At 42.2% G+C, this 15,258-nt stretch overlaps 1 protein-coding gene across 3 annotated transcripts in view; it reads left to right on the top strand.

The window, feature by feature from the left end:
• The window catches only part of FCHSD2 (FCH and double SH3 domains 2), a 237,891-nt gene that overhangs the window by 191,352 nt on the left and 31,281 nt on the right, over positions 1–15,258 (top strand). For 2 of the 3 annotated variants that reach the window (XM_053308747.1, XM_053308748.1), the window contains exons 12-13: positions 759–863; positions 13,148–13,198. In XM_053308747.1, coding sequence (XP_053164722.1) covers positions 759–863; positions 13,148–13,198 — 156 coding nt within the window. The remainder of the gene's footprint in view (positions 1–758; positions 864–13,147; positions 13,199–15,258) is intronic. The other variant, XM_053308749.1, reaches the window with a different exon arrangement.

The raw sequence follows: 15,258 nt of genomic DNA on the forward strand, positions 1-15,258 counted from the left end.
TCCAGACATAAAGGACAACAGCAAAGACTGGGAGGGGCTATTTAAGTCTCTGGCATGTTCTTTTTTGGTCTGTGGCTGACCGTAAATCAGGATGGTGGTAGGCTTCCAGCATTCTGGTTTACTTGTTAAGAGACCTCAACCTCAGTGTTCCTCAACCTTTTAAATAGCAACTACCCCAACCTCTGAAAAAATTAAGTGCCACCCCAATTTTCCAATGGGATTTATATTTACAGTAATGTGTGCCGAATGTTGGAAGGAGGACTGTGTATATAAAGCTCTGAGATGCCATATGTGCAATCTAGAGTGTTGGTAGGTTTGCCACCTTCGTGCCTGGGGTGCACAGCTTGAGCATGTGCCTGGCATAGAGGTAGATATTGGCCAAAGAAGGACTGAACCCAGAGCCACGCAAAACTCAGCATGCCAAATTATTGCTGAGAAATATAAAACGCCACACACAGCACAACATGCCAATGTTTTTGCCATTGTTTTGAGACACAGAGACTAATTCTAGGTCATAACCAGTAGCAAAGGCAAGCAGGCACTCCTGTCTCTATCCTCCTCCCTGCACTGCTTTCCCCTCATCCCTTCCTCCCACTTGTGTTTCACATATCCCCAAGGACACATGTAAACATTTTGAGAGACTATGCTCTACCCGAGAGATTGGTGTAAGCTTTGGATTCCTTCCAGGATCAGCAGTTAGCAATATTTTAATAGCAGCAAATTAACATGCATATTTCCTCCCTTGTTATTCATGGCAGACTCTTGAGGAGTTAGAATGCCATGGGCCTGTGGTGTCGGAACAGAGTCGAGCAGAACTGGAACAAAAGATAGATGAAGCCAGAGAGAGCATCCGCAAAGCTGAGGTGAGAGCAATAGAGTTCTAGTGTGTTATCAGATGTTGAGAGTGGAAATGCATATTATGGCAGCTGCCCTGTTGTCTTCCATTGATGGAATTGGAGCAGTTGGGGGGAGACAGGGCAGAAGTTTTGGTTGGGTTTTGTTTTTGTCTTTCATTTTTGTGTGACTGCTTCAGAACTTGCTAAAGGGTTAATGAGGTCTGTTTCAGATTGATAAGATTTAGAATAAACATGAGGCTGCAAAAAGAGAGAATGCCCCCCCTTTTTCCTTTAAAAAAAATAATAAATAACTAGGCAGTACTGTGTTGATAAGGTTTATGGCCAGTGATTCAAGAAACCTATTGCTAACAACAGGAACTGATCCTGCCAGGTTTCTTGGCTGACTGGGCTGCAGTAATTAAAGCAGTCGAAGCACAGGTGGGGAGAAATCTAACTTTAGTGCTATTAACTCCCATGTAGCTTCAGCAATCAAGGTGTTGGCTGCAAATTACAGGTGGGAAGGAAGGTTTTACGGAGCAGAGACCATAACCCTGTCTTTCTAAAGTCAATGTCTTAGGGAAATAGTAAATACTGCATACTGTGGTCTCCTCGAGTCACTGGTGTTACTTCACTTCTGTTGCCCTCCAAAAGAGTGTAGTTGTGATTGCAGAACCACTTTGTGCCTGTGAGGGATTGTCATGTCCATGAAGCTTTGGTCTTCTCTGCTTGTTTAAAGCTTTTTTTTAGTTCTGGTAGTGCCTGCATTTTGCGTTCTGCCCCGTGTGGATCTGATGCTGGCTTCCTTCAAAGCCTGGCTTGCAGAATGGAACAAGACCACGGATTTGCTTTCTCCCTCATGCTGATCGCCCTGGAACGCGAAGGGGAGGGACAGTGCAGTTCCAAAGACTGGCTCTTGATCTGCGGACCACTGTTTGCAGGCAGCCCGCACTATTTGTATCTTTCTTACAGTTCAGGCAATTTAAAAGGTGATCTCTCAGATATCAAATGTGTGATCACTGAATCTTGCGAGAGAGTATTTATAGTAGTAGTAAAAAAAAAAAGTTTGCTACATTTAAGAGAGATGAGCCGGCAACTTTCCCTGCTCTGCCTTTGTGTGAACTCCCACCCTTCTCTATCAGCAACTATTTCGAGGACTTTGTCAGGAAGTCTTTTGGTATCAGAATTCAGGTTTTTAAAGTCCAGGCTGTTCAAGAGCTGTTAATTCCATGTTACTGGACAGACAAGTGGAGTGTGTTGTGTCCAGATACGTCTTTTCTGTTGCTGAAGTGTGCAACAGTACTGGCTGTGCAAGTACAGGATGTGGCTAGACTGCCACTTTCTGAGCTACATCAGGTGTGGCAGCCACATACTTTTGTGGAGACCAAGAACGTAGGAGCTGCTATCCGGTTTAGTTATGTTGCAGCTGGATGACTGTAATCCAATATCTTCAAGATAATAGATGTAATTAAATTAAATCCCTAAATGGCCATGGTGTCTGCAGAAATGCCTCCATGCATACACACTTTCATGTTGTACTGAGATTACTCGGGGAAACTGTCTTGCATCCCTTTGGGAAGTGCATTCAGCAGCTGCCTTCTTCATGATAATGTTCAGAATGCCTTCCCTAAGAAACTCTTCCCGTGCCTGATTTCTCCCCCACCCCCCAAGGTTTAGGAGGCAAGTTGAGGCATCTTTATTTCACCTAGCTTATGGCACAGATTGAATAAATGGATCTGACCCACAATTTTGCTGACTGTTCTGAATTTTACATATTTTGATTTGGTTTTGTTCCATTGATGATGATTTGATGTCTTATTGATATTTTAACTGTGAATCAGAGTAAAAGCCACAAGAGTAGATGCATTATTGACACACATATTTTTCACATTTTTGCTATAATGAATATGGGGAGAACTCATGCCTCTGTCCTGTGAAGAGATGCACAAATGTCAGTACAAATCGGGGAAATGCACAAGTTTACCCCTCTGAGTATTTTACTGTAAGCACTAGGTGGATACACAGATCACTGGTGCATATACGTTCCCTGCTTAGAGTTTAACATCTACAGTCCCTTAACAAAAAGAGGAGTCTAAATAAGCTTCAGGTGAGTATCTTCATACTCATAAGCAGGGCTGCTCAACTTTGGCCCTCCTGCAGATGTTGGCCTACAACTCCCATCATCCCCAGCAATTGGCCACTGTGGCTGGGGATTATGGGAGTTGTAGTCCAAAAACAGCTGGGGGGCCAAAGTTGAGCAGACCTGCTCATAAGTATATGCAAAAAAACCTGGCTGCTCGTCTGTTTTAAAATAAACATTGGTAACATTTACCTTATATCACGAGAATTACCAGTTTCAAACAAACATGCAGTAAGGAAGAGGGAACATACTCTCAGGATGTGCCTGCCCCGCTCAAGGGTCCACTGAATGGCTAAGTACAGATGATAACATTTGCATAGGGCCTGCATGCATAAACTCTAATGTGTGGAGGCCCCAACTGTGCATGTTTGTCAACTTACATAAAAGCCAGGAAACGACTGGAGGAGATCTGGTCTTGTGGTAGCAAGTGTAAATTGCCCCCTTTACTAAGCAGGATCCACCCTGGTTTGCATTTGAATGGGAGACTACATGTGTGAGCACTGTAAGATCTCCCCCTTAGGGGAATGGGGTCGCTCTGGGAAGAGCACCTGCCTGCTTCCATGCAGAAGGTTCCAATTTCCCTCCCTGGCATTACCAAAAGAGGGCTGAGAGAGACACCTGCCTGCAACCTCGGAGAAGCCTCTTAGTTCAGCTGAACTGGTTGCTTTGATGATAGCACTAATCTTTTGTAAACTGTTTCCTTGTACTTTGCATGGGTTGTAGTCTGTTAAGTCGCACTTCACTTCTGCTTACTCTGAATTTCAATGCATGTCCCTAATTTTTAACATCTTGGTGTTGGCTTATTTTTGCTGCTATCTTTTCACCTCGGTGCTAGTTGCTAGTTTTAAGTGTGGTTCTCAGCACATAATAATGGTGAGAAAGTCTAAACTTAACTCTGTGTGTTTTGGGGATGAAAATAAGGATATCAATGAGAAAATGCTATCATACTTTAAAAAAAATTTTTTAAAAACCCACCTGCTTCTGTCATGTGCCTTTAGAGTAGAAAACCTTTCGGGGGCGGGGGGAGGAGATGCAAAAGTATTGAATGTTTTTCTCAACAAGAGATCTGCTGGATCACGCCAAAGGATCGATTAGTCCACTGTCCTCTTTCTAAGAGTAACCACCCAGGTTACTATTAAGAAGAACATTGATAAAACCAGAATGGGTTCAGAAGAGGACAACAAAGATGTTGAGGGATCTGGAAGCCAAGTCCTCTGAGGAATGGTTGAAAGAGCTGGGCACGATTAGCCTGAAGAAGAGGACTAAGGAAAGATGTGGTAGCCATCTTCAAATATCTGAAAGGTTGCCACATAGGAGATGGGGAATTGCACTTGAGGACAGGACTAGAATCCATGGATTGAAATGACAAGGAAGCAGATTCAGACTAGACATTAGGAAGATTTTCCTAACTATAGGATGCCTCTGAGTACCAGTTGAAGGGGAGTAACAACAGCAGAAGAGAGTGCATGCCCTCAGCTCTTGTCTGTAGGCTTCCAGTGGCATCTTGTGGGCCACTGTATGAAACAGGATGCTGGACTAGATGGGCCTCCTTCGGCCTGATCCAGCAGGGCTGTTCTTATGTTCTTAGTAGTGGAACAGCCTGTCTTATGCAGTGGTAGGTTCTCTTTCACCAGAGGTCTTCAAACCAAGGCTGGGCAGCTACCCTTCAGGGATGCTGTTGCCGTTTCCTGCAGGAGGTTGAACAAGAAGGCTTCAGAGGTCCCTTCTAACTCTAACATTCCATGATTCTCAGTACTTTTGGGAAGCCCACAAATAAGGCGTAAATGTAGTAGTCTTCCCCAGTTTGTCTCCAGCATCTAGTATTCATTGGCATCTATTCTATTCTATCTATTCACCCAGGCTTGTAATTAAATATTGTTTTAATAGTTTTAAAATGTTGGTTTAAAATTTAAATTGTTGTAATGTGTTAACCTTTTCTGTATCATTTATTTTCTGTTTGTTTTTTGTTGTAAACTGCCCAGAGAAATGAGTTTTGGGTGGCATAAAAATATGTTAAATAAATAAAAATAAAATCTTGCCTGTGAGGCTGGATGTTTTGTTTAGCTAGCATGGCTGATAGCCATTGTTAGGCCTGCCCTTCATAAGAATCTGGGTGTTTTCCTGATGCCTTGAAATATCCATTTGAAATGGGCACATATTGAACTCTTCGCAAAACCAGAGGTGGAGTGAGGCAGTCTCTCATGAGGCAGAGTGAGGTAGTCTCCTTAGGTGTAGGTGTGAGGAGGGGCGCAAGAGCTGGCAACCGTTGTCCCTCCAACCACCACAGGTACACTCACCTACATATCACATGGTCCTTGGCCTCAGGCAGCAAAATATCTTGGACTACTGCTCAAAACCAGTTCTAGCACAAATTTTCTAGAAAATGTTAACCTGTGTTCGCATCAACACATGGAAAAGTTGGTTTTGAGAATCCATGATGCCTCCCACTAATTATTACTTTTTTATCTTCTGTTACATAGATAATTAGTTCTAGGGCAGCCTCCTCCTTTTCTTTTTCTTTGTGGCCAAACCCTTTGCTTCAATTTTGGCAGTGTTTGTCTTCCTTTTTGTAATTCTGCAAATACAGCTTGCTTAAAAACCCTTCTTTGTGTGTTAATAAATGGGTTTTCACCAAAGCTGTCTGGACCTGCCTGCTAACTTGTGGAACAGGTAAATGTAAAAATTGCAAGTCCACTGCATTTGCAGATTAGTGTTCCTGGTATCCTTAAACCTTTTTGGGGCATAATGCATGCATCTGTCTGCATGAAAAGTGTAATGTAAGACACAAATGATGAAATATCCTGCTTTCTTTGAAGTACCCACAATGGTCACATACAAATATATCATTAAAGTTCACATTTAACAAAATATTATTTCAGGAGTTTTTGTGCTAGTAAATTATCTCCTAGGAATGTTAACCTAAATCTTGTTACAAATACATTAAGTTCAGATACACACGTGTCTAAAATTAGATGTTGGATAATACTATTGTTTTTATCCAAGCTGCACTTAAAATGTACTGAGTAGCCTCAAGTCACTCAGAAAGCATGTGTTTGCTCACTAATGTGTACTGAGTAAATTTTATTTACTTCTGCAAGTTCAAAGCATACCATTCTAACCCTCCTAATAACAAAATAAAACTTTTTAAAAATTATACAAAAACAACAAAGAGGTAATTGTCTACTTCCTTCCTGACTTAGCTGATAATGTCTTAGTACAAAGTCTTTTAGTTCATACATACAAAACCCAACATATATCTTGGTCCATACATTAAAAACCCCAGCTGGAATAGGAGCACCTTGTAACTCTTACTAAAAGCAGCCTTACTATAACTCTTACTATAGCAACTTCATGCCTGAGGGGAAGCTCATTTCACAGCTTGGGGCCACCAAGGTTTTTGCCCCTCTTGCTGATCAAGCAAGGCCTGATTTGATAAAGGTAATTGGCGTGGACCCTGGTGTAGGGAAGTGCAGTTTCTTAAGAGATGTAAGAAGGAAGAGTTATATTTGTACTTAGTACTGAAAGTTTCATACCTTACTGAAAGTCTTCGGCCAAGTAGAGATCCCACAGTCCTAGTCCAACAAATCTTTGGGTTGGGACTATTGGACTGGCACAATTCTTCCTCCTTCCCTCACATGCTTGGCTGAAAGAAAGGAATCCTGGCTAAAGCCATAGTTATGTCCAAATCAGGGTAGTGTGATTGATTTAAACAGTCCATAAAAACCAGGAGTATAGTAACAGGATCAAAATGGGGTTTGATATCCTGGCAGTAGCCAAAAAAATAAAAAAATCATTGGAAGATATTAGATGATGTACAGGAAAACCTACAACATAGTTGGTTCCTGAAAACCGTGTCTTAAGAAAAATCTTAACTTGGAGCCTGTTTCTCCTAGGAAACAATGTTATAAATGGGTTTGGTAAGGTTCCTGAATGAAAGTCAGATACCATTTTTCCTGCTGCTGTCAAAACTGGTGGTGTGTGCAGATATGCCACAGAGGAGTTGCAGGTGGAGAACTGGAGGTTGCCCACCCTTGCCACCCACTCCTTTCTGGCTCACTCTCATATTTTCATGGAAGGAAGGAAGGCAACTGAGCAACTTGCCTCTGTCCCCTCATTCTCCAGGGAAACCGTTAGGTGGGGAAGAAGAGAGTTGGGCAGGAATCAGTGGGTGGGCTGGGAACAGGTGGGGCTGTCTTTCCTGCCATCCCAGCAGAGCAGCTAAGCCTGGAGGGTGAGGAGTGGTGTCCACATGGGCAGGTGGGTCAGCCAGTTCCTCTGCAGCCTCAGCTGCTGCAGTAGTTGCCACCAGCCTGAATGACAATTGAGCCTGAGCGGCCGCCGCCGCCACCACCTTTGGCCCATGTGCCATCAGCTGTCTAACGGAGCCTCCCCTCCTGTGGCAAGTGTAAACACAGTTGTAAAGTTGAAACAAGGTAACAGTTTACAAACTTCTTAAGTGCCACTCATCTTAATTCAGAGTGTCTTAAGTCAGGACTTTCTGTGTTAATAATCCAGTTACATAAATGGGGAAGTGTTAGTCAGAAATAAATTATTGCTGTTTTTTGTTCTGGTTCATTTTTTCAGTTTTCCTAGCTCTAAAGCAGCCTTTTCCGGGGTGGGGTTGCGAAAGGATCTGAAGATCAAGAATAACATCAGACTGACTGTCCACTGTTAATGTTACAGTGAATTCCAAAATGTGATGACTATTGACGTTAGCATTTGAATGTTGACCTGTATCAAATTTAGGCAGTCTCTGTAACATTGATGCAAAAGTAATTTCACATCTCATTCAGATTATGGAACAATTGGCACAGTCTTCCTGGCAGACTGCTTTGAAAACACACACAACCCTGTACTATTTACACAGAAGTCTCTATTTTGCCACATTCACTTCCAATCTTCTGGATATCCATATATTTCAATAAACCCCCTTGAGTAGAGTTCTAACTCGTGGTTTTCAAAAGATCACCCCAGAAAACTGAATAGCTCTGCATGTACTGATGACTAATTTTGCTTCTAGAAGCGTCTTGGTTGCTTTGCAGACCTGCAACATCAGAAACTTTTGCACACTTTTAGCTTCTCTCCCCTAAACACTTGCATTTGCGTTCATAAATAACTTAACCCCTGGTAATCAGCAGGGACTTTTACACATAGCAGGGAGGCTATACTGTGAACTCGAAATTGTCCCCCAAAAACAGCTCCAAATAGTGGATTTTTTTACCCCAGTTATAAATTGGGCTACACTCTAACGAGCTGAGAAAAACCCGAATTATGTGTTAACTGCTCCCCTATAACTCGCAGGGACTTGGGGGTAATTCTAGCCGATTACCAATCTATATTAGATAACAAAAAATCTGAGGAAATGAAATCATTACCCTGTGATTTCTCTCTTTAGCTGTGTAATTAGACATTTAACTTCATGAGTTGTGACCGAGGGCCAGTGTGACAAAGAAGTCAAAGAGATATCCAATGGCAGGGAAGGTATTGGTTCACTATACAATGCCGCAAAATGGTTCTTCCATTGATCAGCCGAAATGGGACTATGTCTATAGGGGTAAGCATGTGGCGTGGTTAACCGCCAAAAGCCAGTCAAGTTGTTGTTTTTGACAGCATTTATAACCGCTGCCCAGCGCTCTTTCATGGCTGCTTCCTGTTTAAATCTTAAGAGGGATTTGTATTCTCTTTTACACTGTGCCATTTCTTGCTCTAGGTATGGTGAAAAATTTTGTTTGAGGCAGTTTGAAAGTTGAACTAAGGCTCTTTTAGCAAGAATGCACTCCTGGTCAAACCATTTCTTGTTATTTTTAGCCTTCCACTCTCCTCATACTCGGTTTCGCCAATAAGGGCTTAAGATGGAAAATTAAAGATTCATAGTTAGAAATCATCCCTGTATGGTTTACTAGTGAATAGCCTGCAGATTTACCTGGGGAGCATTCCACAGTTCCCAGATGTCCCATTAAAAAATCATGTATCCTCATCCCTAATTCTGAATTGCACCAGTCGTTAATTGCCTGGGCAGAATGTTGTGTCCATTTAATCTTCTGCCACCCTAAGCCTGTGTTGGTTTTATAGTACTCATTTGAATTACATAATGCCTTTTTAAAATCTAAACCAGATGAATTGCAGACCAAAATGAGAGGGAAATGATCACTTTCAGGTCTCGGTACGATCTTAAATTCTATTATCCTCCCTAGAAGATCTCGAGATGTCGCTATGTAATCAATAGTTGAGCGTCTGCCCCCTGAAGAGAAGGTAAACTGGCCTGGGTAATCTCCTTTTATCGCCCCATTTAACACAAATAAATCTAAGTTATTAATAGTTTGTAAAAACATATGTCCAGCAAGATTGCCTATCTTCTCTAAAGAGGCATGCATTAGAATATGGGTGTTGATACCTGGATCTGGAGGGCTCAAGGCAAAGTTATCAGACAGGAGTGGATCATTTTGATTCAATCTTGCATTACAGTCACCCCCAAATATGAGGGAGGCAGATGGATGTAAAAAGTTCAAATGCGTAAGACACAATTCAACAGCCTTCCACAGCCTTCTAGTCTGAGCACCATCCCGTGAAGTAGGCAAGTATACATTAACGTATATAATCTGGAAATTAGAGAATGTTAGCAAAACTGCTAGCACCCAACTTTCATAGAAAGGGAATTTCTCAACATGGACTTGCAATCGCATAGAAATAAATATTGCCAAACCACCGGAATTTCTGCCCCACTAAGACTTGAAGTTGCTGGAGACAGAAGAACTTTATAATTAAGGAAATCAAATTCATCCTTCATCCAGGTTTCCTGTAGGAAAATTAAATCATGGTTCGAGATGAAGTTTTCAAAATCGGGGTTAGTCCTTTTTTGTTGCCAACCAGCGACATTCCATGAAAGAAACGTGAGTTGATCATTGGAGGAGTAATTACATGATTGTCAGTTGGCATTCACGTTCTCCTGCTTTGACGAGTTGTGCATTGGAAGGCACAACAAGCTCTCAGCTGGGTAAAATAAAGCCGAGCTCCCCTGAAAGGAGTGATCCAATTGCGGATTTAAAAGGTCCAACGAGGCATTTCCCATATTTTCCTCAGAAATGAGTGCCTCACCAGGAAATAGAGGAGAGTGAGAATATGATGCCTCCAGAAGATGGGCGATTCTGTCAAAATGGGGATCATCCCATAGCGACAGCCTCATAGGAGGCCTGTACCTGCTCTTGAGATTGGCATTGACTGCCCTACTAGTCTGGGTGTACTTCTCCTCCATTCCTTGTATATGCCATATGACATCTGAACTGGTCAAGAGTTATCTGTTCTCTGGCAGCCACTTTTGCTGGATCATTTACTGGGGCCCAATTTGCTGAAGTCAGTAGCTTTCCTTTTTTCAGTTATTCCAAGCATGGTGTGTGGTGAATAAAGCAAAACAATACTAATCCTGGTTCATATACTACATGGTATATCTGAGGGAGCAGTTTAACTGGTATGTTTCCTCCCCTTTCTTTGTGGTGAAGGTACAGTCATTCTGGCATGAGGTAAAATAGGACAAGATTTATTTATTTTTAATAGGACAAGATTTTTTTATTGAACCAACAAACTACCAAAGCATACAGTACATTGCCAAAGCACAATTATATACAAACTGGTTGTTTGTACATGATATATCTACAAAGATTTACACACAAGGATTTGGAAACCCACAAGGTTATGAAGTATATGCAGGTAGTACTGTAACTTGGGGATAGCAGATAACAATAGGAGGAGAGCTGGTCTATAGGAGGAGAGCTGGTCTTGTGGTAGCAAGCATGACTTGTCCCCATAGCTAAGCAGGGTCTACCCTGGTTGCATATGAATGGGAGACTTGGTGTGTGAGCACTGCAAGATCTTCCCCTCAGGGGATGGAGTCACTCTGGGAAGAGCAGAAAGTTCCAAGTTTCCCCCCTGGCAGCATCTCCAAGATAGGGCTGAGAGAGATTCCTGCCTGCAACCTTGGAGAAGCCGCTGCCAGTCTGTGAAGACAATACTGAGCTAGATAGACCAAGGGTCTGACTCAGTATATGGCAGCTTCCTATGTTCCTAAGACACATCAGGTAATGGGAGGGGGGGTTTACATCCAACGTCCATTTCCATAATTTGTCCCATTGATGTTTAGAAGAGATGCTCTTGTCTTTTTGCACATAACCGTACAAACTTTTCCAGAAGAGATTTACTGTCTCTTTACTGCGTGATTTACTGCGTGAACTTCTTGGTCGCGTCTTCCCTCCCTATTCCTATGTAGGAGCATTGCATAAATGACATTCAGGTTTACTAACCTGATTACGAGAAGGGGAACGTTCCAATAGGGCTAGGAGAGACTCCTGCCTGCAACCTTGGAGAAACTGCTCCCCATCTGTGCAGACGATACTGTGCTAGATGAACCAAGGGCCTGACCAATGGTATATGGCAGCTTCCGATCTTCCAGGGCTTTCCCTGTGCTTGCTGTCATACTCTGGAATGCCCTTCCCAGTAAGATGTGTAGATACTTTACTGCTGGGTTTTTTTGAATGAAGTGAAGATTGTGTTTGTTTCTCCCCATCCCCCCCCACACACACATTTAGGAGAGCATTCTCTGAGTGCCAAGTTCCTTTCAAATTCTGTCTACTGAGATGGTGGCTTCTGCTGGTAAAATGTGCTTTTTTGTACTTATGCTGACTGTATAGTCTGGTTATACTGGGGACTGTTAAAACTGCTTTTATGTCCACCCCATCTGCTGCTGCTTCTCTTGACTGAGACAGTAGATTAAAAATTGTGCAAGTAACAGGGACTAGCCTGGCTCTGAATTGGGGGTAATGTGATGCATAGGTCAGGATTGTATTACTTACTTTGCTCTTCCTAGTTCTGCATCCTCCGATTGCTGTACACTTCGACGGCAAATGCAGGGGGGCGCGTGCGCTGTAGTGCAAGTGGGTTTTGCTTGTTTTTAATTTACTCTCTTCTTTGAAACGTTTGTCTGTGAGAATTGGCATCTTTGGCATCTCTTAAATCATTAATCTGATGGGCCAGTGATAAATGACATTGCATGAGTGGCTGCGGCACTGAGACCTTTTCCTGGTTCAGCAGCCTGGCTCTTTCCCACGGCCAACCTGCGCTGAACTCTTGCTCTCCCTTCTCTCCCCGCTTCCCCCCCAGTCCTTCAGCTAAATGTAACCTATTTTTTGCAGCGTGTTTCTATGACTTTTAAAGTGTGTCCTAGCTTGTCATTCTCTTTAAAATATATGCATGTGACTGCTGTGTCTTTCAAATTGGGGTCAGCGAAATGGAAACCTTTTCCTTGATTCAAGGGCACGCTGCTTTGAGGGCTGCTTCCCACGGAACATTTGTGCAACAGTGCAGTGCTCCCATGAGTCATTCCCATGTCTAAGTCATGGGTAGAGTCTTTGCTCCATCTGAAAGAAATGGAGGTGTTTATTAATAAACATTTTTTCACGCATCTAACAACATTTTAAAGCCATCAAAAAGTAAACAATGAAAGCAGAAGCTGCTTTTAGGATGAGTCCAGCGTATGAACATCTGGGACAGGGAGGGCAAGTGCAATCCCAAAGGAGCCCTACATGGACTTGGGGAACATCTGCATTGCCGCTTCAACCTTCTCTAATCAAGTGACATGTCAGAGCTGCTTAAATCTTGAAATACGAATACAACAAATATTTATATACTGCTTTTCAACGAAAAGTTTCCAAAGTGGTTTAAACCAGCACCATAAACTGTGCCCAAAAGTTCAGCTACTACAGTAACAGCATAGGATGCCTCTGTAACAACCCCCCACACCACCTCCACTCCAGTCCAGGGTCATTGTCGGAAGAGTTCATACACATCTGCCTATTCATCAGTAGTGAGATTGTATGCTGCTTCCAGACTTTTGAAATGTTGGTGCCTGACTTGTGGGAGCTTCTCCCCCCATAGTTTAGTAACTTGCAGAAGTCATCCCCACAAATAAGATGCTTTATACAGCCGGGGTTAGTAATTTCAGCCTATTGCTTAGAATATTGCTTAGAATAAGTATCACTCAGTTACAATATTCAACATGTTATTATAAATTACTTTTGTACAATAGAACAAATTTGTCAATTAGGTTTCACACCTGAGCACTGTAAAAGCCCAAGCATCCCTGAACAATTTTCTGTTTAAAGAGTTTTTCCTCTCCCCTCCACAGCCCTGCCTTTTCTTCAAAGCTGGTGCCGTCTTTCATAGAGAATTCAAAGTGGTAAATGATATCTGTAATCAATACTTTTCAAAAGAGATCAAGAATGTTGAGAATTTACTCCATGTATTTTAGCCATCATAGAAAGTACAGGTTGACCCCAAAGCTGCACACCAATGTGTAAACTTCAGTAAATGTTCAAGTTATCATCCAGCTGTGAAATCCCTTTTGTTTGCCCCTATCAAACCATGTCTGTAAAGTTTTGGCAGAACTGCAAGGAAAATGTTTAAATCCATCCAGACTACTTAGCACTATTTCATGTTTCCCAAGAGGTGGGTGGTATTACTGCTATAAGCCATAAAATTATTGCAGTAATGAGTGAAAAATTATTATGTAATCTATGGATTTGAAAAGTAAAGAATGTGGGCTTTGTTTTGCTTGCCTTCCAGTCTGAGCCTTTGATGTGCTGTCATGTTTTCAGGCTTGAATGTATAAGGTTGCCTAAGGCCATAACTATCTACTCTGACCAGCAGTGGTTCTCTCAGGTCTAAGACTAAGAGAGAGGACTTTCCCCCATTCTGCTGTAGAGTTCCTTTTTAAGTCTGGGTGCTAGAGATTGAACCTGGGAGCTTCTGGATGCAAAGCATGTCTCTAGCATCAAACTATCATTTTTGTGTACTTGGGGTTTTTTAAAATGCAATCTTCTGGGCATGTATTGTTTGCTTTTCTTCTTCTGACTGTTGCTCCATGAAGAGGGCTAGTCAAGGAGGTCAAAAAGCCATAAGGGATATAGCACACACAGATGTCATCTGGAAAGGGAAACCACTTATAGGTATTTATATGCCCGTGTTAGAAGCCTCAGAGCCAAGATGGGGAAGCTGGAATGCTTGGTTGCAAATGAAAACATAGGTATAGATGGCATAGGTGAAACAGTGAGAACCAGTGGGATTATTCTTGGATACAAGCACTGTAGGAAGGGGTGCTTTGCTAAAGAAAAGATAGAAGCTAGCAAACAAGAAAACTTAGGAAAACCAGCCACCTCCACAGAAACATTCTGGATGGTAATACCAGGCCTGAAAAGAAAACTATTGTGCGAAACATGCAATCACCCTGCTGATGCTGAGGGTGACCTGGACTTGGGGAAAGAAATCAGGGACACATCTAAGAGGGATAGTGTTGTAATTACTGAGTGACATCAGTTGCCCTCACATGGTAAAAATACCCATTCTGGTAATGACAGAGACCAAATTTCTAGTTGCCCTAAATGGCTGTGCCATGGAACAGTGGAACTGATAAGCGGGAAGGTGACCCTGTACTTTATTCTCAGTTGTGTACAGTACCTGGTGCGAGATGTCAGTGTTGGACCCAGTAGGACCCAGGGCTGGACCCAGTAGAGAACAGTGACCATAGTGTAATCAGATTCAACTTATATACAAGTGGAGAATTGTCAAAGAAACCCAACATGGACCCTTCTTTCAGAAGTCCTGTCCAAGTGAGAGCAAAAGGGAACACAAGCCTTGGCGAGAGACAATAAGGACTGGCGGGGAGGGGAGGGTTTTGAGGAGCAGACAGTTAAAAACATCAGAGAGTGATAAAAACTTCCTTAAATACATCTGAAGCAGGAAACTTGCTGGGGTGGTAGTTAGATCCTTAGATGATATGAGTGTAAAAGGGATGTTTAAGGAGCATATGGAGTTTGCAGAGAAGCTGAATAAATTATATGCTTCTGTCTTCACTAGAGAAGATAAGGGCAGATACCTATGCCTGGAGTGAGCTTCTCAAGATGGGCAACTGAAGAACTGAGTCAAATAGAAGTGTTGAACTTGTGTTCTAAGGCATCTTGAAAAATTAAAAATTAACAAGTCACCTGGGCCAAATGGCATCCACCCAGGAGTTAAGAACTCAAATATGACATTGCTTGATGATCTTGCAGATATATGTAATCTGTCCCTAAAATTGGTTTCTGTGCCAGAGGTCTGGAAAGTAGCCAGTGTAACATTTTAAAAAAATAGATCCTGGAAATTAAGGGGCCAGTTAAGTGAAACTCTGTTCTGAATAATAGATGGAAAGTGCAATTAAAGATAAAATTATTAAAGATGTAGAACAAGCCTTACTGAAGTAGA

The sequence above is a fragment of the Hemicordylus capensis genome, chromosome 3 (genome assembly GCF_027244095.1).
Source record: "Hemicordylus capensis ecotype Gifberg chromosome 3, rHemCap1.1.pri, whole genome shotgun sequence".
Taxonomy (NCBI): domain Eukaryota; kingdom Metazoa; phylum Chordata; class Lepidosauria; order Squamata; family Cordylidae; genus Hemicordylus; species Hemicordylus capensis.